We start from the raw sequence: 27851 nt of genomic DNA on the forward strand, positions 1-27851 counted from the left end.
CCCATCGAGGCTGCTTCCCATAGCAAAACAAGGCCAAATCTGGGGCTTAGAGGCTAAAATAATCATTACTGGGTAGCAAACAAATGAAGTCAGAACACCAACTCCCATGTATGTCCTCCCCCACCACCCTTGGTATTTTGTCTGCTGTCCTATCACACACATACAAAAGGGGTCAGCTACACATTCACATTTAGGATAGACAACATTTTGGCCTGATACCGCAAAATGAGAGAAAAACAAAGCTAAGACTGGATTTATTTATTTTTTTCTAGAATATAACATTTAATCAAGGAAAACATACATGTATGCAACAATGAATTATAATGGTTCAACATTTTGAGTAATACACTTTCTTGCTGAGAGTTAGATGAGAAGATTGATACCACTCTTATATCTGCCGATTAAACTGGAGCCAAGAAGCAGTTAGCTTATTTTAGCATAAAGACTGAAAGTAAGGGGAAACAGCTAGACTGGCTCTGTCCAAAGGAAAGAAATCTGCTTACCAGCACCACTAAAGCTCAATAATTAGTCTTGTTCGCTTAATTCATCCAAAAAATAAATAAGCGTATTTCCTAACATCAAATATTCCTTCAAACGTGAGACTTTTTTTCTATTCTGAACCTAAAACAACGTTTTATGGTAATATTCAACCATTTCTGGAAGTTAACTGTTCCCCCTGCTTGCAGTGCTTGTGCTAAGCTAGGCTAAACACATCATAGAGCAACCTTCTCATCTAACACTCATTGCAAAAAGCAAATAAGTTAATTTCATATATGTCATATTTTCTTATTGTAGTGTTTATGATTCAAATTACTGTTCCTTGAACGGTACACAGAAAAGTTTCTAAAGAAGTTTTTCTTAACTAAACAGTGTATTCATGTTCCCATGTGTGCATGCATCATATTGTCAACGCATTATTTACAGCCTGCTTTAATGTAACAATCTCTGAACTAGAAAACGGCACTCCAACTCAACCTCCATAGTGACCCTCCATAGTGCCATGCTCCCCAACGAAGCAGTCAACTTCTCTTATTAAAGCATAAAGGGTAACACTTTACTTCAAGGTATCGACATAATCATGACATGACACTGTCATAACTATGACATGACACTGTCATGAACGTGTCACAAACATTATAAACAAGTCATAAACGTTTATGACTTCTGTCATTAAGTGTCATTTGGTTTTTGTCATGACAAGTTGACATTGTTTGGGTTGTCTTGATTATGATAACTTGTCATTAATAAAAGTGACATTACCAGAAGTTGTCTTGGTCATGACAAGTTGACATTAAATTAGTTTGGGATGTCTTTGTACTGACAACTTGACATTAAATTTCTTTGGAGTGTCCTTATTAAGACAACTTGGCATTAAACAGCATGACATTATGTCAAGTTGTCACGACAAAGACATTCTCTGGTAATGTCATCCTGGTTAATGTCAAGTTGTCATTACAAAGACATCCCAAACAAATGCAATGTCAACTTGTCATGACCAAGACAACTTCTGGTAATGTCATTTTGATTAATGTCAAGTTGTCATAATCAAGACAACCCAAACAATGTCAACTTGTCATGACAAAAACTGAATGACACTTAATGACAGAAGTCATAAACGTTTATGACTTGTTTATAACATTTATGACACGTTCATGACAGTGTCATGTCATAGTTATGACAGTGTCATGTCACGATTATGTTGATACCTTAAGTAAAGTGTTACCGCATAAAGCTTATAAGCAATCTTCTCTTTGACAAGTATACATATGCTGCCTTACCTTCTCAATAGCTTCCTACAAGACTGAACTGGGAACAGCTCTCAAACAGAGAACAGGTACCAGAGAGTAATCTTGAACTAAGGAGGTTACTGGGGAAAGGACTGCACTCGGAGCAGTCTGACACAGACCAAGTGCTTTTCATTCATTAACTTGGCTGTCTATGCTGTGGTATGTCAAGCGGTGGACGTGAGGGGAAAGTCAAAACTGACGTCCCATTGTGCTCCACAGCCAGACACAGACTGAACCCTGAATATTGTTTTCTGATGCCATAAGAGAGCACAAAGACGCTGGTGAAGTCATTATCAATTCCTTTGCAAGGCAATCATAACTATTATCATTAGTAGTGTTTTCATCTTCCGAGCTCAGCCCAGAGTGGATATCTAATCTATTCCCTGGCACACATTCTTGTCTTTCCAACTTAATCTGGTATGAGCAAAGAAATGGTTTCCCGCCTCCTGAGAAACTAGAGATGGGTGTAAATAATAGGCCAGGACTCTTTCTGAAAAGCCCTAATCCCAGGAAAACAAACCTGAGCAAAACAGGCCCACCTGAACTGATTTCAGGAAAACTAGATAATCAAAATGCAAAACAGCCTCTGATAGAAAAATAAGCCGACTTCTAACAACAAATCCCCTACACCTAACATCAGCAAATTCTCCACCTGAACTTTTATTTGTATGCTGTGTTTGGGTTTTTAATGTAATCACACTGCACACGGTGCTCCATCAATGAGCTATTCTGATGTATGTCAGCTCGAATCAGACTGACTGCTTAGGGCATTACAGACATCATGAATGAGAAAAGGAGCCACACATAGAACACATTAGGGGTCCCACCATCTCCTCAGACAGGGGGACAATGGGTAGGGGAGTGGAGATAAAGGAGAGGGATAACAGGGGTGAAGGAATGGTTGACGCTGATCGGGCAAAGAAAAGGGGGAGAATGGGAGAAAAGAAAAGAAGAGGCCCAAGACACTGGCCAAACAGAGCAGAGGGAATGCAAGGGCTCTGAGAAGGCTATACTCGGTCATAGCCCATTAGGCTGGCTGGGTGAAAATGCTACAGCTCATTACATGCTCTGCCTCTGTTCTGTGGATGAACAATGCACAATTACGCTACCCTGCTGCTTCTCTAGCCATACTGCTGCATGGCTCTGAGGCGACCGATATTGCTGCTATAGTGGCTCGCCTGCCAAAAGCCTCCGTGCTCATCAAACATCCCATACATGCACTCCCTAATGCGCATCCAGGTTTATGTCTAGAAACAAAAGCACTGTATGAATTTACCGAAAATGAAAAGAGGGGAGAAACAGGAAATACTGCTCAACCACTGGAGCAAATAAAACAAAGGTATAATGCAGCCTTTGTGTGTGTGTAATACAATGACGTTTGCTCCCTTTTGTCTGCTCTGCCTTAGATAGACATGTCACAAAGTGATAATTCTTTTATTTCCAGCTGAATTAAGTTACATTTGATGTTGCAACTAATGTAAAGCCAGGTGCTAAAGTACAGATCTAAACATGACAGAAATAAAAGGACGTAAAGTTTAAGCAGGAGACACTGAAAGTATTGTGACAATATCTGCAATGCAGTGAATAACTCAGCTCAGGATTCGTATCTACCAACAAATTGGTTCAAGTCTTCCTCCTTTCCATTCGGCAATTATGCATGCAGAAGTTGACATTTATCTGTTGGGGAAAAACACTAACTAACATCCTCCTGCTCCCTCTTTGGTTTAGGCAAAAAAAAACAGGACACTTGGAAAGGTCATTCTTCCCTGGTGCCAGAGCTGGCTGCTTGGAAAAGTTTCCTTTCACAGCCAGTATTGTTACGTTTCACAGAATCTCCCCCACCCCATTTCCCTGTCATTCAAAATGCACAGCATCAGCACTCCGGAGAAAGCCCTGGGAACTCTCTAAACAATGTGGCAACAAGTCTGGTAACCTGCAGTTCAACTAGACAGGACAGTGAAAACAAAATGACAGGCCTGATACCTATGAATTTTATAATACCTTTTCTCTCTGCACATTGGATGACATTTTTTGAAAGTTTTTGGCCCACTCAAAATATTGATGGTGGTCATTACAACAGAATTGTAATTTTCTCACTTTGTTTACTTGCTGAAAAGTATTCTGGTTTTGTTCAGAAAATAAAATAAAGATTCCCCCAAAGAGGAGGCTGATTATGAGTCCCTTGTTATTCTTTTCTGTGAGGAAGGACAAATATATTGAGGGAGTGTCGATGTTTTCTTACACTGCATGCCAATACACATTGTACAAATGATTCTGTTTTAATATTTCTGAGCCAGAGGGACGGAGACGGTCACATTCATCTTGACATACACTGGGTACGACAGAGCAAATATTATTCCACTGCAAATAGATTTCACTCCTGGCCATAACAAGTCTAAAGTTTGTGTTTTTAAACATGACCTTTTCTATCCTATGTTAATGTAACTACAGGCATTTTCAACCATGGGCAGCTAAATCCGCATTAATGAGATATAGGTTATATTTTTTTTCTCCTGGAGCATTCCCTTGTCATAGCTTTTCTTGAGACTTGTTTGGCTTCATTAGTTTTCTCCACCTTAGTTTTGCTTCACATTTGACTCGCAAACTTTGCAAGACGAACGTGTGAAAGGCTGTATATGATGATCGTTTCAAAATGTCTTAATAAATCCTTTTTCTTGATGGTCAATTTACACGTGTTAACTTCCTCTATGTCGGGACTCTAATTTATTTGAAAGAAAACAGAATGCTGCATATTTGTGTCTGAGAGTTTAATTTGAGAAATAAAAAAAAAACAGTGCTGCGGGAAACTCATTTAAATGGGTAATTACGTCCACGCAGCATTGCTTGCAGGGCTTAACAAGGTGCGTAATGATGTCCCCTTCCCCAGCGATAAACATCATCACTATGTCCATTTCCTTCACTCCATTTAGCCTTCTCTCATTTACGTGTGGACCCATCAACCTATAAGCCCAATGCCATTATATCCCCTTTTTTCCATTTAGGTACATCTCCAGTAAAAAACTTTTAACATAAATTTTTGGGGGACTAATGTCATTATGTGCCTATCTTTGGCCCCACAAGAAAATCCAATTCCTTTGATGTTTAATAGGTTTACAAGAAAGTTAATTATTTCCACATGATAGAGCTTTTAAAGTCATTTCACATATTTTTTTTCCTTTTCAGTGCTGTCGGCTTGAACCACATAAAAACATCTCAAAATGATGGATGAATGATTAAGTTGATTAGTACCACATGATTTTACTTTTTTATTTTGATGTAATTGTGCGCTCGCGTGTTTCTGGTGTATAAAACAGCTTGAAAACGTCTGCTGTTGCATATATATATTTATATATATTTTATCAAGATGTTCAACCATTTGATGATTTCATCCTGGACTGTCCAGATTGTAAGCAAATAGAGTTGCTGCAAAATGTATACTGAAACCACTCTACTTTGTTAATACCACCTCCTACGTTTGCAGGTACATTGAAATAATAATACAGTATTTTTTTTCAGGGGAAAAACATATTGTACTAACAATAGAAAAGAGACATTATTGCTTTCTGTAGATGTTGATATGGTTTGTGCAATAAAATCTCTTCCCCATCCTAACACCGCATTTTACAGAGAAAAATAACACGTTTCAGGCAGCAGCAATACAGGTTGAGGAAAATCATTGGGATTCTATAAATAGATCTCTCGCTCCTCGTTTTTCTAGGCCCTGCCGTTTCTCTACAGTAGCTATTACTCCCTCTGCATGCTCCTCACCAGTCACATGTGGTTAAGGACACATACAGTGATGTGTGGACATCAGACGCCGTCACTCATGTGTTTTGACTCTTCAGCTCTTTGGCTGTATGCCCTGATCCCGACGAAAGGGTGGCGACCCGGCGGGCCCGGCTGCTTCTGAATGGCTGCCTGGGGTTGTTATGTCATTTCATTGTACCTCTGCAACATCGAGAATGACGTGCAGTGATGGTGTGTTGCGGGTTGGGGTCAAGGCTATGAAAACCCAACCAAGTGTAAAAGTAGCACTGGTTGTGCATGAAGTGAAAACCATCTTGTGAGTAATGTCACAAAATCACCCTACAGCTTCACCAGCTTTGAGTGTTAAACACGATGGGAGGAGCCAGCTGAGGAATGCAATAAAGAGGGCACTGAGTACATCACTGTCACACTGTTAATTTATTTCTGACAGACAAGGCTTTATTTCACCTCATAAACACTGACACTTGAAAAGCAGAGCATTTCTGAAGTCTGTGCCTTACAAATAACCTCTCTAAATAATTAAGAGGTTCATGTGTCACTCAATCAGTGCATATCTGAAGCTTTTGGAGATAAAACGATTCTTTCTCAAATCCTTTGAAAAGAGGAGACTTGCAACATACACCTCCCACTCTTTCAACGCATCAAAAATCAATTTAAAAACTGACTTTTAAGATTAGGCAGTTATGTGTCTCTTCCCTTATTGCACTGTATCTGTATATCTGTCGTTGTTTACTTTCCACCACAATTAGTCTTTCTATCGCTGAACTGTTCAGAGCTTAGGAGGTTTAGTATCATCAGAGAATCTGGCTGTTTTTTCTCATAAAGCTTTTTGACCAAACATTGGCTATATGCCATTCAGTTTCTTGTACTGTATACTGAAATTTAGACTGGTTAAAGGGATCACGTAATCAATAAATTTACAAAAATGTAGCCTATACTTAATTGCTTTTAAATCAAAAGCAGGGATCTCGTTGCCTGGGAGCAGACAGGGGTTGGTTTGAGCTACTATTGTGCCCATAGGTGTAAAGGACAGAAGGGTTATTTCATTTATGTAAGTCTAATGTTCATCCTGTTTTAAATGCGTAGACCATAACTGGGGATGTTTTTCAATTAGTTTTTCTGAAAATGTCAGACTCATTCACTTCTATTCACTTCACTGGCATTGAAAACTGTGAATACAAAGCTGACACTCAGACATAGAACAAATTTAAAAGCAGGCATGTGAAATGTTGCATTTTGAAAGAAGTCTCCCTTTGCAGTAATGCACGCATTCAGCAACGTGAGAGCTGTACACAAGTTTTACTTCCACTTTTTGCTTCTCTGCTTGCCCTGTTGTCATCTCCCAGTTACACTTTCAACCAATCGTGAATGAAGATACATTTCAGATATTGGATTTCCACATATAAAATCTGCACCATACTTTTAACTAAAAAAAAAAACTAAAAAAAAAACTTCAAAATGTTTATACATTTTTCACAGTTGGGGGGGGGTATAAATGATTTCATATACTGTAAATCTGTCCTAACTAAGGAAAACAGTTAGCAACTGCAGTAAAGTGTTTCATTAACACTAGAGCTGTCTTATGAAATCTATGACAATGACTATTCGGGAAATATTATTAGCAACATTTATAGCTAAGCTTATCTTATCCAGGATGAAGACAATATCCAAACAACATTAAAATAGTGCTTTAAAGCAACTCTGTGTAACTTTTCCCGCTTCGGTCCCCCTACAGGTTGGAAGCAGAATTGTCCATTACATTACATTGTCCAGTTCATTCGAACTACAGATCCGCTACCCGATCTGGCAAACTTGCATAATGTAATGTAATGGACAATTCCGCTTCCAACCTGTAGGGGGACCGAAGTGGGAAAAGTTACATAGTGTTGCTTTAAATGCATAATCACAACCATGTTTGATTATCGAATATATTGGATTATGCCTCTCGTTTCTCCTTTCTTTGAGATTTCTGAGTCGGTCATAATGATGTAAATGATAATGTCACAGCCCATATTTCAAATAAATGTGACACGCCATAAGAAATATTGTGTGTGCGTGTATTCATAAGTACATGTGTGAGGGGGAGATTGGCATTTTCAACAGATGTGTAGTGTGCACTGACAGCATGACATCTACTTTGCATGCTCAATATGACACGTTTGATTGCTCCCATGCATATGGGATGCATGTCCTGATGTGAAGTGATAGCGAGGGATGTGCAGCCTCGCTGGAACCACTCCCTGTTGTCTCTTCTACATCAATATCAAAACACCTTCCTTACTAACAGGGAAAAGCAGCAAGACTGGTGCACTGACATACCCTGTCAGTTGTTTCAATTTTCAATTTTCATTTACTCATTTAGGTTCCTTTGATTGACTGTGAGAACTGAACAAACAAACGCAAAATGTACATCCATTTCTCTTTTGTCAGAGTCTGAACCTGACACTGTGGCGTAGACTACAATACAGGATCACTGAGACTTATGTAGCTCCAGTATCTTTAAGGAAACAGTGCAGAGAGCATCCGGAGAATGATTGCATCAATTATCAATTAACTAAACTTGTGAAGTGCACTCATTACCAAACATCTTACACCATGTAGTGCAAAGTCTAACCCCCCTTTATTTAGATTTATTTATCGCCTTTTTCTGATTAATTTATCACCTGTGTAACAGAAAAATCTCCTGAAATAAGGATAATCGATAAAGTAAGATATCTCATTTGCCCGCTATGCTCATTATTTGGAATCACAGGTGTGAGAAGCTTTAGTACACATTACAAATTAAAAAACATTCTAGCCAAAGGCCATTCCATTGCTTTATAATTGTCTCCCCCACCAAGTGATTCACTATAATTAAGCTATAGAAGACAGCTCTATTCTCCTGTGAGCGTTCATATTAGTGCTACCACAGGCAGGTCTAACAAACATCTCACAGCTGATGCTTTTCAAAACAATGGACAGCAATGTTCAGGAAGGTATATACTGGTACACATTCTCACAAGGGAAAATACAATATACACAATGCAATTGCAGGTATGAGGCCTTCAGGGAGACCTGTCACTGTTATCTTGGCCAAGTGTGCTGTGTTTGTGTGTGGACGTGTGTGTGTGTGTGTGTGTGTGTGTGTGTGTGTGTGTGTGTGTGTGTGTGTGTGTGTGTGTGCCAGCGTGCTTTGTCTGAAGCAGGAAAAGCTCGACTCCAGCTGCTCTGACATGAGCAGGATGTTCGCTGCCCCACATAAACTAACAATGGAGGAGAACTTTGCATCGATCAAAAACATAATTTACAAATAGACACTAGCCCATATCCTCTTTACCTCCATTAGCAAACCTAATCTGACCTTGTATCCACATTCTGAGGGCTATGATCATTTATATCTACATGTTTGGAAAATAAACAAGCCCAGAGTTATCCTTGTGCCCTGGTGTAAAAACAAAAAGCTCTTCCGCCACGGATAAATGAATCATGGATAATTATGAGGTTGCCCTCAGGATAAAAAACTATTTTTTAGGGGACATAGCAGCCTTAGTAATCACAACAGTGCAGCCACTCGTGTGTCCTAGCCAGTCAATGGGATATGGGTTGAGGACTTGTGGAGTCAAGTGGTTTCAAACCCAAGCTTGCTCATTGTAACAAAGCAATTATCAGTCATTTCACTGCTGTTTGTTTGTGCTATAAATGGCATTGTAATTATACTGAAAACATTTTTTATTTAAGAGCAACATTTGTACATACTGTATAGCTTTCTGTCTCTTGCAAATCACAATGGGGAGGAAATACAACAATGACAACTGCTGTTGCGCTGGGTTTACTCTGTTGGAGGGTATAAGGCATGCTTTCGCTACTGCTATTTCTGACTGTTTTTCTCAGTCGCAGGTTCTCTTTTTCTATGGAAAATATGCAAAGGCCTGGTCAAAGAGATGTTTGTCAACATCATGTGCAAGGCGGAGAGCAATGGAAGCTGCATGCTAAACAGGCTGGACTTCTTTCAAGCCAATCAACTGCCTCTAAGCAAATGAGAAAACGTTGTCAGGGCTCAGACACCTGGCACTAAGACTCATTCACCCTCGCTCACTTCTTCCCCTTGTATCTTCCTATCTGCCCTCACACGGCTCTATCAAGACTACTCCAAGCTTTGCATATGGAATCATCTAAATCAATCTTCAACCCTATTTGTCTCCCTCTCCACTTTTTCATTAGCTGAAACACATAAAGGCTCTCCTAATCCTGCGGCAAATGTGCTTTTATTGGATGGTTAAGCCACAGAGACAGGATGCTTGCTAGAGCTTTTTACAACGTTTCTAGTAAGAAACGGTAAAAAAAAGACATGCACATCCCTGTGCCCAATAGGATGGATGCTGGATCAAAAAGATGTCATAAATTGGTGTGCAGCTCTAGTTGTTTCAATGATTTCTTTGTGTAGTCAGACCCACATTGTTTTGGCTGAGGAAAGGCTGGTGCTGACCTGCATAGCACTACTTACCAGCCAATACAATCACAGCATACGGGTCAGTGTGTGTACCTGCTGAATCCCCCACCTCTGCCTCCACTCACCAGATAACACCACAGGACAACCCCCAACAACATTTCTCATTCCTTCCGCCTGTGTTACTCTCTCTCTCTCTCACACACACACACACACACACACACACACACACACACACACACACACACACACAGTCAGAACCAGCTCAGACAGGCCCAGTAAATCAGCTTGCCTGTAAGTAGGTCTCATTGACCCCTCAGGATCCACCAGTGCCTGGATCTCTCTGGATCATCCAGTCAATACATCAATATCCATCTTGTGTTTCTTGTTTTAAGATCCACAGTCCCAACCCCCCACCTTCTTCTCACTGAATGTCAAACGGAGATTGGAGTCATCAATTACAAGTGTGTGTGTGTGTGTGTGTACGTGGAGCTGGAGCTTATTTGCTGCTGTCTATAGGAGTGAGCATCATACACATTCTTATACAAACACACACACACACACACACACACACACACACACACACACACACACACACACACACACACACACACACACACATACACACACACACACACACACACACACACACACACACACACACACACACACACACACACACACACACATACAAACATAAATGCCCCTTTCTCCCTTGGGATCAAGGAGAAGTGGGTCATGAAGAGAAATATTTCCAAAAGAATCCAATAGACCAGTTCATACATACAAAAATCAAAGATCAGGAGGTTTGCATACACTCCGTCAGCCTGAAAGTCTTTCAAGTCAGATGTTTGCTCTGCTGGAGCCATGCATGGTATGTCAGGGTAATTCAATGGCTGGCTGTGCAGACTAGAGCAGCCATGCGGTAACACTGCAGCCAAATGGACAACACACAGATGAAGCACTTAAGCAATGATTTTTCTTTCTGCTAGCACCTAAAATGACGAGTGGTGGAACTGATTAGCCGGGTCAATACATCTGGCAGGTGCTCAAACTCCTGTTCTTTTTTTGCAATAGCTCAGCACTGACAAATAAAAGCAGAAGAAAACATGTGGAGTAAGAGAGGCCAAATAATCTACTTTGTCAGGCATCCAAATACTGCTTGGCAAAGCGCTCTCAGTCACAGGTCAGCCTCAATGTCTCTGCCCCTCGAAATGCCTTGAAGGATTCCACTCAGATTGACTGACAGAGCGTCACACATGGCATTTCAGGGGGTGGGGGGGGGGGGAAGACATTTCACTGACATTATAATCTGTGATGGAATGCGAAATTTCACTTGACTTTGAGATAATGTTGAAAGGTGGTGCATTGCTTCTTTAAAGTTCATTCTTAAGATTCAACACAATCAAGGAGACCTATTAATAATTAATGAAAATGCGTTCCTTTACGTTTAGTCATGAGAATCCATTTTAAAACCAAACCTCCCATTTTCCTCAACCCCAAAGCAGCCCAGCCAAGTATTTAGGACGGAGCACAGCGGAGTGTATCTCACCTCTGGCAGTGGCATGCCGTTGATGATGAGGTCTGGCTGCTGGTGGCCCTGCCCAGTGAACGGGTGCTGATAGCCATGGTTGGGAGCTGCATTGCGTGAGTTCTGGTTCTCCACGTTGAGGAAGGTGCTCTCGGAGCGCCTGCAGCCCAGCGGCAGGCTCTGCTGGTGGTAGTCGAAGTAGTTGAGCGAGGAGGTGAGAGACGAGCAACTCACCACATTCATCTTGTCTGTCTCCTCGACGTCACGTGGCACCAGGCGGATGTCGTTCTTGCTCAGCTTCTTCTTCTTGCTGGACTTCTTCTGGTTGCCATATGAGTACTCCGCCACCCTGCGCAAGTAGAAGAAACTGAACAGACTCAATAAAGCAGTGTTCTGCCTTCCCCTCCCCTGTCCACACGGTCAAAAAGCGTGCCCGCCATGCCAGCTAGGGCGCTGTTCGATCATGGGTGCCGCTCATTGTCCATGTCCAGGAGCGGAACAGCACACTTAGGTGACTCCCAGCTTGCAATGGAGCTGTTATCCCTTGTTTGTTTTAATTTGCATGCTCAACAATTGACATGTCACAAACAGGCAGACAATATGCAAACATGCCAAAACCACAGAGGCAAAGCAAAAGAACACACTGGTACTGAGCAGTACTACCGGTATATGCAATCATATTCAAAGCACACAACCCACACTAATTCCACTTTTTTCTTTTATTATCAAGCGAGCCCACTAGCATCACTGAGTGCACGAGAACTGCAGATTCAAATTCATTTAGCTGCTCTCAGTGGCTGCTGCAAACTTGAACGAAGTATTTTGACTTTAATAAGAGCAAATGAGCAACACGGCCATGTTTTATCAAAAGATCCTCAGACTGAGGAAAAAAATCCATTCTTCGCACAGCCTTGCAGTTTTCCACACGAGAACAGATGCTATGTTCTTTATAGTGATGACTACAAACGTCACTTAACATATTCCTTATAATTTGTGATGTTTTTTTTACCATCTGCATTACTTTAAACTCTGGAGGAGGCAATTTTTTAACCTTGCGGCATCGAGCATATGGTTTATTTTCTGTTAAAGCCCACAACAAAACTATAGTTACCCATGAAATTGCAATATCTCTGTTCCTGATTCTGCTATACTAGCCCCCACTGGCCTCTGTTCCTCACTAAAATGCATCTCTAATCCTCTGTCGCTTCTAAAATCACCCTGGCTAAAATGCTCAACTGCAGTTTGTCTTTTTCATTTTTCTTTTAGATTGCATCTTCAAAACAGCTCTCTCCCCCATTCTGCAAACCCCTTTGATTCAGAGGAAAGAAAAAGGGCAGCTGGAAGAGTAGAAAATACTCCATCTCTTTTTCATTTATCATTTAACATGTTGTCTCTCTACTCTGTGTCCAATTTGAAATCTGGGAGGGAAAATCTTCAGAGTCAGACAGACTGACAGGACAAGCAATAAATTGGAGATAACTGCTCCTCATATTCGAGGTGGCGACTAAGAAGCAGAACACATCAGAGCTGATTAAAGCACCCAGCAGAGAGAGTGGCTCACACTAGGAGAGTAAAGTACTGAGAGCAGTTTTGATTTTGGAATATGTATTGGTGTCTATTATTTTTTACATATAACTGACATTAAATAGATGATACTGCATAAAATATTGATCAGGAAGTCAACATGTTGGCATCATTCTGAATCAAATCAGGTTTGAATAAAACACGTTTGAAAGTATTTTTTTTGTATTCCTATAATTAGATGTGGGTTCATCCTTTTAACACTGTAAATGTAACTGGAGTGCTTTTTCTTAGAGCTACTAGAGAGAGAACAATAAAGTATTATAAAATTGAAGTTCTGAAATTCACAAAATGTTGAAAAGCACTTCATGGTGGTGACAATTTCAACCATACATTACATGAGAATTAAAAAGACGCAATTCATAATCTATATCGGTAAAAAAAAATCCCACCAGTACTGGGGGAGTTTTAGAATTGTTTTTATGACTACATGCATGAAAAATGACCATAGTAAACTTTGAATTAACAAAATTATGTTTGGAGCAAAATATGATTATAGCTTTAGGTTAAATTCTCAAATCCAATCTATATGTAAATTTTTAGTGGTAACGTGGCACAGGGAAATCAAAGCCAGAGCTGATGTTCAGATTGATGAACAAAACAAAATGTTCAATAGGCAAGGTCCAAGAAAATTATAGTCTCCTCCTTTCCAGGAAACTGGGTAAATAGTTAATGATGATGTGATTTACATATTTTTTTGTATAATCTAAACTACTTTTTTTTCATTTTATTGTTGCTGCATATATTTCTCATGTTGCAGAACAAAGCAGAGGCAAATCTGAGTGATCCTAGAGGACTGTCCATAATCACACTGGATTAAAGCTGATAACAGCCAATCAGCTACGGTCGACGTTAAATAATAAATGTCTGGGACTGCTATTGAACCAGTGGGACGTTAATTGTCCGGCAACACACCCGCAAATTGAACATGACAGTTGTTGAACCGTCATATTTATGAGTCAATTGGTTACAATGGAAGGATTAAATCAATCAATCACGTTTCCTTGACATGGAACACTGGGCCTGAGCAGAATGTGTGTGATTTAAAGCAGTCGGGTTTATCGTCTACCTCAGTTTCAGCTGTGGGGAAAAAAATCTGCAGTCCTCACAATTTGAGGCCTCTACATGCTGCATGACAAAAGCAATGCACTTACAACTCGCAGTTTCAGGCACGATCGCGGACACAGGCACGGGCGCACGCTCTCTCACACACACACACACACACACACACACACACACACACACACACACACACACACACACACACACACACACACACACACACACACACACACACACACGAGATTTAGGCAGTACCTGCAGTTGTACGTCCGGATCTCCTTGTTATCCCTCTTGCACTTGATCGCCACAAATATCATGGTGACAAACAGGATGGCTGCGATAGAGCCCAGGGCGATGATGAAGATGAGGGACAGGTTTACAGGTCCAATAGACTCCTGTGCGTTCAGATCTGGTGAGAGGTACACCACGATGTAGGCCGAGGCGGACAGGGAGGGCTTGCCGTGGTCCCTCGCCACCACTGTGATCTCGTAGGTGGATTTGGCGTTTTCTCCAAACATCCTGGTGGAGCGCACCTCTCCGTTCACCTGGTCGATTTCAAAGAAAGCCCTGTCCCCCTCTGAGATGGTGTAGGTCAGCCGCCCGTTCTCCCCCTCATCATAGTCGTCTGCTTTGACTTGGGTCACCATGTAACCCACCCCAGCGTTTCTTGGGATGGAAACCTCCGCTGTGCCATTAACTAGTGGAGGGTTTGTCATAACAGGTGTGTTATCGTTGACATCCAAGACAACAATACGCACCGTAGCGTTACTTGATAGAGAGGGATTACCATTGTCTCTGGCCAACACTTTGAAATCAAAAGTCCTGGTGTATTCATGGTCGAATGATCTCATGGAGTAAATGCGGCCTGATGGGTTTATGCTGACATATGTGTTTACATCCATGTGCTTAATCTCACCAGGGACTATGGAGTAGGAAACTGTGCCATTCATCCCCAGGTCCGGGTCTTCTGCTGACACTGCTAGCAGACATGAACCAGGGAGGTTGTTTTCCATCACCATCTCTTGATAGTGTGGTTTAAGGAAGTGGGGAGGGTTGTCATTTTCATCTGTGACTTTGACTACCAAAGACTTTGTGGCGCGTAAAGGAGGCATGCCACTGTCCTCCGCTTGGATAGTCAGGTTGTATGTGTCCTTTTGCTCTCTGTCCAGCCTGCCATCAACAAGTATAGTGTAGAAGCTCTCATATTCTTGAAGTCTGAAAGGAACATTGCCCTGCAGCCTGCACTGCACTTTGCCGTTTGCCCCAGCATCCTTATCTGACACCCTCACTAGCGCTATGACATATCCACGCTGCGCGTTTTCACTAACTTCGACCATCTCTGTGTTCACAGAGAGTAAACTGATGACAGGTGGGTTATCGTTCGTGTCCATCACATTCACTGTGACTTTGCAGTGAGCTGGGATAGAGTTGGGACCTAAATCTTTGGCCTGGACGTCGATCTCATATATTTGCGCCGTTTCATAATCCAAAATACCGTTGACAGTGATGATCCCGGTTCTGGGGTCAATTTTAAACACATCCCTCGTTTTCTCGGTGACGTAACTGTTGAACGAGTACACAATCTCTCCGTTAGTGCCCTCGTCGGGATCCGTTGCATTCAAGTCTACCACTAATGTATTGATGGGGGAATTCTCCATCACATTAACAGTATACACTGGCTCGTCAAAAACTGGGTTGTTGTCATTAGAATCAATTACCTTGATATTTAACTGGACCGCGCCTATCTTAGGAGGGTCTCCTCCATCTTCTGCGCTGATTTCATATGTATAGTGGGACTGGGTCTCCCTGTCTAACGATTTTTGCACAACAAGCTCAGCAATTTTGGTCCCATCCCCTCTGGTCTTTATTTCTAGTCCGAAAAGCTCATTTGGGGTGATAGAATATGATTGCACTCCAAAGATCCCCGAGTCCGGATCGCTTGCCCCCTCTAGGGGAAACCTGGTACCAGGGGAGGCATTCTCAGAAATTTCAATGTCAATGTGGCTCGTTGGGAATCTAGGTGCGTTATCGTTTAAATCCTCAATTTCAACTTTGATGACACAGATCTCCATAGAGTCTGACATCACTTCTAAGGAAATAATGCACTTTGGATTCTGTCGACAAACTACGTCCCGATCTATTTTCATTTGGGTTGTAAGGATTCCGGCTGGACTGAGTTCCACCCATCGTGGCTCTGAATTGGAAATAACCTTTAAGTATGGGGGCTGGAGTGCAATCTTAAATCCTTGCTTTAGTGCGTCCTTTGTCACGTTTCCAATTACTGACCCGGGCTTCATCTCTTCGTTTATTCCATACTTTAGGTTGATTACAGCCTCAGCCCCGACCCAGAATAAGAGGAAGAAAGCAATTAATTGTATTAATTCCATCTCCTTGGTTTGCATTGTACCTGTTGAGTTTTCACTGCCTAATAAGGACCTTGATATTTACGCACAAGAATGTACGTCAGAAAAAAACAGGAAAACTCTTCCAAATTAATCATCTCATTCAAATGTCCAGTAAAGTGTTTGGGTGACGAGTAGCCTAGCTCTTGTGTATGTAAATTATATCATGGTGTGAAAGCTATAATTGTAACAAGTGCCTTAGCCTATTTTACTCTTCTCAGGCAGAGCACATCCTCCGGTCTACTGCAACGGGCGAAATATTGGGGACGACAGATCTGTGAAAACATGCAGAATATTCACAGTGATTTAACCGTGTAAATCCGTGCAGCTCTTCTCAAGCGGCAAACTGGTCTTACATATGACTCATATGATGAACTGTCCATTTTCAAGTGGCCTGAAAGGAGGAAAAATATTCGTTCTGCAGAAATGAGAATTCCTGTGAGCAAGTCCACACAATTTTTAAATCTTCCGTGCAGATGAAGTAATGGGGTTCAAAAAGTCCGTGTTAAATTCTCCGCTTTGATGCCAGCAAATATTTAAGTCGCATTTTGGATAAACATCTTGCTCTGTGTGAGATATTACAAGCAGTGATAAAATTTCCTCTTCGGCTATATGCTTTCAAACTGCACATCTGATAAAAAAAAGCTAAAATGTCCGGATATCTTTGCCTAAAGAACAGGGGTGCGATTGCAGGAATGTCTCATCACATCACTTAAGTCCCGATTACCTTTTTTTCTTTATTTCCAGCAGATATAGTCTTTCATCTTGTCCGAAGTGTTGAAGCTTTTACTTACTAATTCATTTCATCGTATCTCACTTGGAAAAGGCAGCAGATATCCCGATAATTAGTCCATGCAACAACAACAAAAATCCGTTGTAAATGTAGCCAAAAGCCAGTGGGGAGGAACCGATGCAAGAGCCTATATGTATAAAACGCATTTCATGCTGGGCTGCAGCAAAGTAGAAGCAGTGTAGCCTATATCCAGCCTGGTTGAGGCAGAAAAAAAAGAAATCACCACTCGTTGCCAGTAGGCTGTCTAGTTGACTCCAACAAGCGCTCCTCTCGCTTCACTGGTGCACACTGGCGGCCGCGCAGCTCCGAGCCGAGCGCTCAGTCTCAGGACCTGCAATCCCCTCAGCCAATCAGGGGTTACACAGGAGGGCTGAGCTGCTGGTGGGTGGGGCAAAGTACAGCTATGAAACACGGCCAACTACCTGTTCTCCTGCAGATGGGCGACTCAACGGGCAATTACAGCGTACAAGTTGAAACACGATGCTGTGTATGAGATGATCGTGAGAGCGGCGGTTCCAAAAGTGGGGTCTGGGGACCCTTGGGGGTCTTTGAGACGGTGCCATGGGTGATATACAGAAAAAAAAAGACAGACACATTTTCCCCAGCGGAGGCACAGAAGGGATGCTAAGGATAACTTTTCACAGATCTGTCCCTGTTTTCTCTTACAGTATGGACAATTACTTGGAACAAGTCTTTCAGTGGAGATCCTGGAGGTTATTATGGACTTGTATGGATCTGTTTGACCCTCAGCGACATGTTAGTTTAGTAACCTGTGTGCCAAAGCAGATAGCATCACTGAAGAATCAGATATCATTTTCTTCTTCCTTCTATTTTAAGTTGCAACTGTACACATTTTGTTACATCATTTACACGCTAACCTGGGTCTCTTGTCTGCACTAGGCTACGTCTGAACTTATTAAGCAGCACCGGGCACCGTGGTGAAGCAACTCCCAGAAACGAAAAAGATTTTAGATCATGGTTTGCCATCGGCGAAATCAATACATAACCCACGTATTTATTATCTTTTAACAATATATATATATATATATATATATATATATATATATATATATATATATATATATATATATGTTATATATAACAACTTAAAAGAGGTTTTCCGACTAAATATTGCCCTTGAGCCTTCTTATCAATTACACAACCCCACGGGGACACAGTTAAATATCATACATCATATTCTTTAAAATGCTAAGGTCAATAATAGGTTTCATTTTATTTAAGATCACAACCAACGGTCTGTTTCACACCTGGTTACTGTTGATGACTGACAGTTAATACATTGAATTTTACATTAAATACTTTTGGATATACAGCAGTAAACACGTGCCTACCGTATAATGGAGTGAGATTAATAATAGAGAACGGTTTCGTCCTATGGAAAATAATATATTGCCTTCACTGTAATTACATCGTTTGTTTGTCAGCTGCAAAGCCCACATGTAGGCTACACAATGTTAATAATGACGTGGGTGGACTATGACCTCCAGACTGTCGCTTATCATTATAAGAAAAGAAACAACAAATCAGTTATTAGCTATTATTCAGTTCGTCACTTATCTCCATGTAACTCAGGTCGACATCATATTGAGGCTCCTTATGACGTTAACAATTCACGCCTGTCGACAAAATGAGAAAACTACTCTGCCAAAGAAAAAAAAAGGGGGGGGGGGGGGCGGGGGGGAATATAAAGTCCCTCTTGTTGCTCTGCACATATTCTCTCATCACCACCCTCTCTTAAATCTTTTCATTCAGATAGAAGCAGCGACACTATCACAGACGGTCCCTCTCACGCACGCACACGCACGCACACACACACACACACACACACGCACGCACGCACGCACGCACACACACACACACACACACACACACACACGCACACACACACACACACACACACACACACACACACACACACACACACACACACACACACACCTCCTAAGCAGCCAGCCTGTCCGCCTGCTGCCTCTCACCGGCGCGCGCAGCCGCCATCACATCTTGTCTTGGGCAGGCCGATTTCAAAGTCACAAGGGTGACACCTAGCGTCCGCAGCCGCCGCTCGATTCTGTTATTCCAGCTTGTCCATTTTCACCCCGATTCTGTTTCAGCCCAATGAGCAGCGTGCCACAAGAATAACAATGAAACACACAGGCAAATCAATTTCCTCCTTATACTGGAATAGATGTCGGCAGTTAGACCACAATTAATATGCTGTCCAAGAGGTGAATTAGTTCTGAGCCATATCCAATCTTTGGCAATCAATAAAGAGTGATTGAACTATGTATGGGAAGGAGAATAAGGTAATTATTGTGCAATATGGACCTTACTTATTTATGTTTTTATTTATTACAAATACACTATTGAACACTTGAGGATGAATAGCAGCTTCACTGGGCTCATTTTAGGGTACTAGATAGACATAAACTGTTTATATAATTCAGAATAAATGTATATTAACACCTGTGTTACTATATCATACAGGTTACAAGAGCAAAGGGAAGTTCAGAATCACACACCACTATCTCTGAATAAGTGTAGTTAAATAAAAAAGATGAGGCCTCAGATGTGATATTCTTTAAGTGAAAATATTTTCTCTTCTCTTGCATAAGGCAAGCATAACCTTGAAAAACAAGCAACTATCAACAAATCACTTTTCAAGGCATGTTGCAGTTGCATAAGAAAAGCGCCAGAAGGATCTTTAAGCTCAAACATTCTTAATGTCAGCGACTTAAACAACCGGGTGGCAGGGGACTTTCTGATGACTGTATGTACAACTTAGTGCATAGTACGTTTTTGTATTTCTATCAGTCTAAGATGGTGTTACAGAGGCTTGAGTTGCCTGCTTGATTCTAAGATGAACAGATGCAAGTTCTCCCTGGTAACAGTGCCAATTAAAGTACTGAACAATAACACAATACAATGTGCTTTTATTGTTACATGATGTCTGTGAATGATCAGGAGACTAGACTGCTTGTATAATATACAATAAATAGTGACTATTGTTAGCGTGCCTTGTTTTTCAAGTCAAGTCAATTTTATTTATATAGCCCAATATCACAAACTTGCCACAGGGGGCATTACAATCTGTATAGCTCACGACACCCTCTGTCCTTTTCGACCCTTGCTTCAGCTAAGGAAAAAACTCCCCAAACAAACCTCTTTAACAGAGGAAAAAGTAGAAGAAACCTCAGGAAGAGCAACTGAGGAGGGATCCCTCTCCCAGGATGGACAGAAGTGCAATAAATCGTGTGTACAGAATAGCCTAATATAATAACATTACAATATAGTTAATCCATATGACAAAATGATACATAGAATGAGAACATATATGAACAAGATGGATTCAGGAGGATGTCAAGCAGCTTCCAGGTGTCGGCAAACAGCTAGCGCCTGAGCCACACGACTTTCCTCTCTACCATGTAACCTGGAAAGGACAGGCTACACAAACACACAAGAAGCAAAACTGAAGCACATCATTAACACAGATAGGAGGATGAAACAAACAGAGAGAGAGAGAGAGAGAGAGAGAGAGAGAGAGAGAGACAAGAGGAGTGGCGGAATCTCCTGGAGGACGGAGATCCAGATCCAACATGTGGGATGAGGCACCAAGCCAGGAGAGAGGGAGAGGTCCCAGGATGGCCGATGGTCAGGCACTTAAAAGAGTGTTAAAAGTTAAAAGAGAGTGAGAGAGAGAGAGAGAGAGAGAGAGAGAGAGAGAGAGAGAGAGAGAGAGGGATGCTCACAGAAGTGCTTGTGAAACACAAAAACAGAGGGTTATTGAGAAGCAGTGGCTTTTAGAAAGTTGATATTTTCTACAGGACTACTAGGCTTATATTATACATTGAGACTGAGACCGACCCGCAAGTTAAGGCAAAAAGATGAGTAATATGTTTGGATTTAAAGGCCTCAACAGAAACCGACTGTCATGTTCATAGGTCATCGTGCATTTATGCGACTAATATTGTTTTGAGGCAATTAGAGTTGGTGAATTGGTTCATGTCAAAAGGGTTGTGCTGAGACTTCTGCCATTAACCCTACAATGTAAGGGTTAAACATCCTTGGGTTTTGCAAGATTTGGTCCAATTTGGAGTGCTACAATGCCTGATGAGGTGAGGGCTAAGAGAGTTAAAAATGTACCCCCCCCCCACCCACCCCTTATCCCTGCAGTTGAGTGCAGTGTGGAAAACAAGGCTACAGCACTGCCTGGAGCAGCAGGCTTGATCATAAACTATAGCGCAGTAATTTAGCCACAATGTATTTCTTTCTCTCAGAGAGCGGTGGCATATTTCATTTATGAGCTACCTATCTACCTCAATTTCTTTCCTGCTGTTGGCGTTCTATTGTGTCCCTTATTGATTTTACCGCTTTGTTAAAATCCTTAAATGTTTTGTTGTGAAGTGGTTGTGCATTGACTGTTTAGCACCAGTGTTTGTTTACATCGCCATTATTTTGGTCGGTGATAGAAAAAGGGGAAGTGATTGTGAGAGATAATATGTTTACTTGTCTACGGATTCATTAAAATGTCAGTTATTCAAGCTCAGGAGTGTCACTTTATATTCTGGCTTGATTTCTGTTTTACACCATCGTACAGTACATTCACTGATAAAGCTACCCTCAAAGAAGACTGCCAAACATGAGGTATTTACCCGAGAAAACAAAAAAATTAATTATTAATTAATTAATTAAAAAAAAAAGTTTATTACTTGCAGTACACTGTTTAACACCTACACTACAATGCTGTCAAAATCACCCAACAGAAAACTGAAAACTGTGATCTTACCAAAGGTTTGATGAGTTGAATTAAAGTTCCCTCTTATTGGTGTTGATGATTAAAAACGGGCAGAAAATGGAAGAATGGTAAATTAGTCCAAACTCGATGTGTGTTTATTGTCCATCAACATAGTTTTATATTTTAGAGAAAAATCTGTTCTTACAACCATTATAGAATATTTCTTCCTTGAGCATATATGAATATTTAAATGTATTTCCTAACATATATGTTGCACTGCACTGTGTGTGCGTTAAGGCTGTGCAGCGGATTATTCTTAAACTTAAAGACAGGAGGCAGAGCTAGGCAATGTAAATCGATGGGAATTTCACAACCTGGTTTTTGAGCAGATTTCTGAAGCATTTGTGGCGGAAAGCCTGAACCAGTGCAGTTGAAAGTACACAGAGAATGACTGATTTATTTCATATAATTTTTTTCTTCTGCTGCCAAGGAATGGCACACGTCTGTAGTCTGTCCCTGCTGCTTGCTTGGAAAGGAATATCTAAGCTCCTCTGACAGAAGCTGGCATTATCACCCCTATGTCCTGCCCAACACTGGAACTCGGCCCATGCACAAACACAGACTTACAGAAGCTAGCACAAGACAGACAGCAGCGCATTGATTCTGAAGGAGCAAAATGGCCACGCTTATTTTGGCCGGAGCTGAAGATGACGTTATTATTATGGTCCTCATCTATACAGCTTCTCAAAAAATTGATTTCTCCTGAGCACCCCTTGCCAGAGGCATAAAAAGGAAGGGGAACTGACAGGCTTAATCTATGGGCCTCTCGTCAATGACGATACGCCCTCCACTCCATTCCACACTGTGCCCGTCCATGATACATCAATTAGTATCAACTCTCACCATCCATCTGAGGGTTCACAGAGTCCCTTGGGCTCACCAACATGACTGCAAGTACAAGTACAATTCAACAGCAAAATGGGCTTTTTTTTCCCTACTCTTCACCAACTATTTTTTTGTTGTGCTGTTGGTTGTTGTTGTGCTACTTTTAATTTAATCCCGTTTTTAAACCTAATTTCCCCAAAGCACTGGCCTGGGACTCCCATCGTGGTTGAGTTGAGGAGGAAAGAGTACAGTGGGTACAGCTCGGCTTTGTGTCATTCAATCAGCGTTAATACCACTCAATAATTATTTTCCTCGCCGTCACTTCTCTGTGAATCAGTCAGTCGAAATAAAAGTGGAAGTATTTGTGTTTGTGCCTCTTCTGGACACTTTCCTCTTTCATCTACTCAAGTGTTACCACAGAACAAAAGATCATTTTTTTTTTATGGCTGCTGATGACGCACTTGTTGGACACAGTGTCCTTTTTTTTTAGCAGCACAAGAGCTGCTTTTGATTTTCACAGATTTGATTTGATGTGTTCTGGTAGAAATGTCAAAGGTTCTCCTGAATAGCTTCCCTCAGGTTTAATGGAATTACTGCTCTCGTCTTGTTTTGCCTGACACGTGCAGGAAATGGATGCGGATTGTCTTGTATTAAAATGGATGTGGACCTTGATGCATACAGATGCAAATGAATGAAAGGATTGTTAAATGCGGGCGTTTGTAGTCGCATGGTTGGTGGAGCTCCTGATCATCAAGAGCTGCATTGATTTAATATGCAGTTTGTTGTTTAAACAATTAATAATTAGTAACCCAATGACCCATTTGCTTCTGAAATGAAAGACGTATAAGAGAAGCTTGTTGTATTTGTGCATAATTGGTTTAGCTATTTATGCTGTTAGATGGCAATTAACAGACTTTGTGTTCAGTCCTCTCATGTTTAGAGCCAACTGTGCTCTCGCCTGTTTATCTTGTATGATAAATAGCAATTTAAACTCTAAATGGCTATTTGTTAAAGTACTCCTCTTAAAGTGGAATTAGTTTTAGAATACTTTATCGTATGTCATTTAAAATTATACTTGATCCAATTTAAGAGAAAAGTAGACTAAAAATGTTCTCATTTCTTATTTTTCCTGTAAAATAAATGTAGACATGCATTCCTGTGCCAAACCGTTCATTGAGGCTACGGAAGATAACACAGACAACCATTATCACAATTAATGAGACAGTCATACATTCAGAAAAAAAATATTTGGTTCACTTATTGATTTTCTCTTGTCTGCCTGCAGGGGCTCCATGTTAAAGAGAGGACATGCTTTATAGATTGTTTGGAGCCTCAAATTATTCTTGATATTTGCCATTTACAGTTGAATTTCTCCCGAATCAACAAAGTGCTCCATATAACACATTTCATTTATTTACCTCTGAACAGCATTCTTTCAAACATATCTGAATTGGGATATCGAACATTTTACAGTAGCTATGAATGCTTTAGGCAACCTAGGCCAATAAAACACATTCTTTGAGTCAGGGTGTTTTGGACCGAGTCTGCTATATTGATTACAGATTTTGGAGCTGCATGTTTTTAATGCTTGACTGTTTAAACCACCATAGTTCACATTTCTTCTCCGTTTCCATAGCATGAAGCACAATAGGTGTAATCACGAGCACACTACCATGCTGGAGATTTCATTTTGGTCTAATTATCCTGCCGTGCAAAATCAGTTGTCTTTGTTTGGAGGCCTGGGTCTCTTAAAGAAACAAAAAATAAAAATAGAAAAAGAGCCACACAAACCCAAGGCTCTGAATAGACAATAGACAGGATCTGTGAACACAGAAGTTTCTGTTCACCCTGCGTACGGTCAATTAGCTTTGTGTTGCTGTGTTTATTTAATGTCAGCTCTGATTAATAGGCACAACATGGTGTATAGAACACCTGAAAATGTAGTATGTTGCCTGGGTGGGACATTGCTGCCATCCGATACCATCTCCACAACACGGTGCTTATCTCCCCCCCCCTTGGGGGTGTTTACAGCTGTTTTCTCGTCAAGACAAATTATTGCGGCTGTGTGCCTCTTTTACGCCCTCAGAGTGAAGCAGTGAACGGCGACATCATGGTCACTACCTCTTGCCATGCTTTTGGATTGGTGCATGCTTGGCCATGCTTAGCGGCATTTTAAAGTTGGTGACATATGTCAGTTTTATGTAAATGTGTTTGTTGATCTTTGTATTCATAACCTAGGGGTCCAAGAAGAGGATAACATATTGTTGGGGGAGGTGTGTGTGTGTGTGTGTGTGTGTGTGTGTGTGTGTGTGTGTGGGGGAGGGGGGGGGGGTTATTCCCTCTCTAATCTGTCTGTCTAATCTAATATACAAATTATTATTTTTTTGAGCGGCTGTGGCTGATTTAACCGATAATACTCTGGTAAATCCGGACTAGCCTGACCAGGCTGTGTGCTGTAAAATGAGAGAACAAGGTTATATTCACAGGATAACCTCCCTCCACAGAACACACAGCACACATCCGAAGTGCCTGCCACTGCCCCTTTCTATCTCCCAAACACACCTAGCAAAACAGTTTTGCACTTTTGAACTTAAGACAGAAACCTTAGTGATACTCCTAAATAGGTTATAGTCTCACTCTAATAAATGTCAACTTCCTGCTGGTGAAAAAATAGGTTTTGTTAAGAAAATGACATTTCCTTTACCACTGACCATAATTGTTAGCAAACCCCAGGTGGGTAAGCACAGCCACTCCTGCCCATATGTTGCCTGCGTGATAGATGCAGCAGCAGGGGGGTGAGGGGGTCACGTTTATTGCTTTTCATAATGTGCCACCAGTGTCAAGTAATGAGGACTTTGCCCTATGATTGTGCCTGTTTAAAATGTTACACTTTATCACCTTACTACTGGGCTCCAGCGACATTTGATGGCACAGGCTCCATAAGGCTCGCCACAAATTAGTAGGTCTTGTTATTTCAGCATTAGCTTGTCAACACCTCATCTTAATTTCACAGCTGAACCACATCTGAACCGTATAAATGGAGACCTCGAACGCTTTGGCTGCTTGTGTTGAGAGGAGATAGGAGGTGAGAGTGTGTGGGTGTAAGCACACAGGCGTATTTGTGTCTATTCCACTATGTATGGATGTGAGTGTGCGTGTCAGCATGTGTCGAAAAGGCATTCTTCTCCTCAGATGTGAATTCAAAATAACAGACACAGAGATAGAAATAGAGGGAGAGAGACAGCAAGAGTGAGCGCGCGCTCGAGAAAAAATAATCTAATGCTATGTTATCCCTGCAAAACCTGACAAACCACCCCAGAGACTGATCTGGCTTAGCATTCAGTGTGGTTAGGGGCTTGTTTGTGCTCCTATGATTGGAGCAGGCTGGCTAAGTTGGCCTCATAACAGTCCAGTCACAGTGGAACCCAAGTGGAGTCACGCTGCCTAGGGATGGCAGGCCTGTCTCTATCTGGCCACAGATATCAATAAGGGCAGCAGTGCAGTCTTCTGGGAGTCTGGACAGTCCAAATTTCCTCCTCTGTAGGAGGGTTATTAATTGTCCCGATGTTGTATGTGGTCTGCTTGCACAACATGTTTTTTTGTTGAACATTCTAAATTCCAGGCATGTATCCCAGAATGCAATTAGTCCTCTGCCATTAGATCAAGCGACACATGTCTTCTCGCCTCGTGCCCGGTCTGGAATTGCGGTGAGGGGAGGCAGAAAAAGAAAGAAATTAGTATGGAAATTAGCTGTCTTCAAAGCCTTTGGCGTTAAAGGTGGTGTAAGGTGCTACAGGAAGGTGGCAGTTCCCTTTGCAGATATCCAAGTAAGAGAAAATACAGGGATGCAGGAGGATTGATTTCCTTGGAAGACTCATATCCCTCTGTGCAATGTGGGATTAAGGAAATGGCACATGAAAGGCATATCATGCTGTTTAGTATACACTAATTGCCCATGCCGTACAGCGTGGTCTGGGAAAAGCAGATTGTATTTTAACATCACACCGTGATTTTTGATCCATGGAGAGTTGGAGGTCCTTAACATTTCAAAATAAACACATTAGAGTTTGTAATCTTTACTCGAGCCCAGGCCTGAGAGATGAGTCTGCTTTGCCTTCTGATGCTTTTCTTCACTTCCTCTGGGCATTAGAAAAAAATACGACAAACTGACACATGTTGAAGCTCCACTGCAGTAATGCATGTATTATATCAAATAAGTCAGCGCTTCATAACATCAGCACCCAGGGCAGTATTCAGGGCAAATGGCAAAAGTGGCAGCATGCACACAGGAAAAACTGGGCACATTGAAAATGAGAAATGCACCTCCTACAGGTCAGGTTAAAATTTGAATTGCATAATGGCCTTTATATCATTTAAATTTTAACTATCGGCTCAGTGTTGGTCAGATGTGCACTGGGTTACGGTTGCCAGTTATGTGTTGAGGTCAATGCTCTTTTGAGATGTGATAAAACTGTGTTGAACATAGGGCTGGGCGATATGGAGAAAATCAAATATCACGCTATTTTTGACCAAATACCTCGATATCGATACCGCAACGATATTGTAGTGTTGACTATTGGTGCTTTCACAAAATATTTACACAATGAGATTTTTGATAAATAATCATCAGTAATGTGGATATAATGACTAAGTGGGTAAAGGCAAATAATAGAACAGTTACAACAGCATAGTAAGTTCAGACATGACATAACTTTACTGTAATGCAGCCTTTAAAACCAGGAAAAGACAACACTTATGCCATATTACGATATTACGATATCCAAAATCTAAGACGATATCTAGTCTCATATCAAGATATCAATATAATATCGATATATTTCCCAGCTCATGTTGAACATTATG

The 27851-nt window shown here is 41.2% G+C and overlaps 1 protein-coding gene across 8 annotated transcripts in view; it reads right to left on the minus strand.

Annotated features, from left to right (window-relative positions):
- The window catches only part of pcdh19 (protocadherin 19), a 55100-nt gene extending 37442 nt beyond the window's left edge, over positions 1–17658 (minus strand). For 2 of the 8 annotated variants that reach the window (XM_031303276.2, XM_036001513.1), the window contains exons 1-2: positions 14411–17658; positions 11747–11861 (exon numbers count right to left, since the gene is read on the minus strand). In XM_031303276.2, coding sequence (XP_031159136.1) covers positions 11747–11861; positions 14411–16557 — 2262 coding nt within the window. In that variant the 5' untranslated portion in view covers positions 16558–17658. Of the gene's footprint in view, positions 1–11533; positions 11880–14410 lie in introns of all 8 variants that reach the window. The other 6 variants (XM_031303273.2, XM_031303272.2, XM_031303275.2 and 3 more) reach the window with 3 other exon arrangements.
- Between the last annotated feature and the right edge of the window lie 10193 nt (positions 17659–27851).

Source organism: Sander lucioperca, chromosome 1 (assembly GCF_008315115.2).
Source record: "Sander lucioperca isolate FBNREF2018 chromosome 1, SLUC_FBN_1.2, whole genome shotgun sequence".
In the NCBI taxonomy this organism is placed as follows: domain Eukaryota; kingdom Metazoa; phylum Chordata; class Actinopteri; order Perciformes; family Percidae; genus Sander; species Sander lucioperca.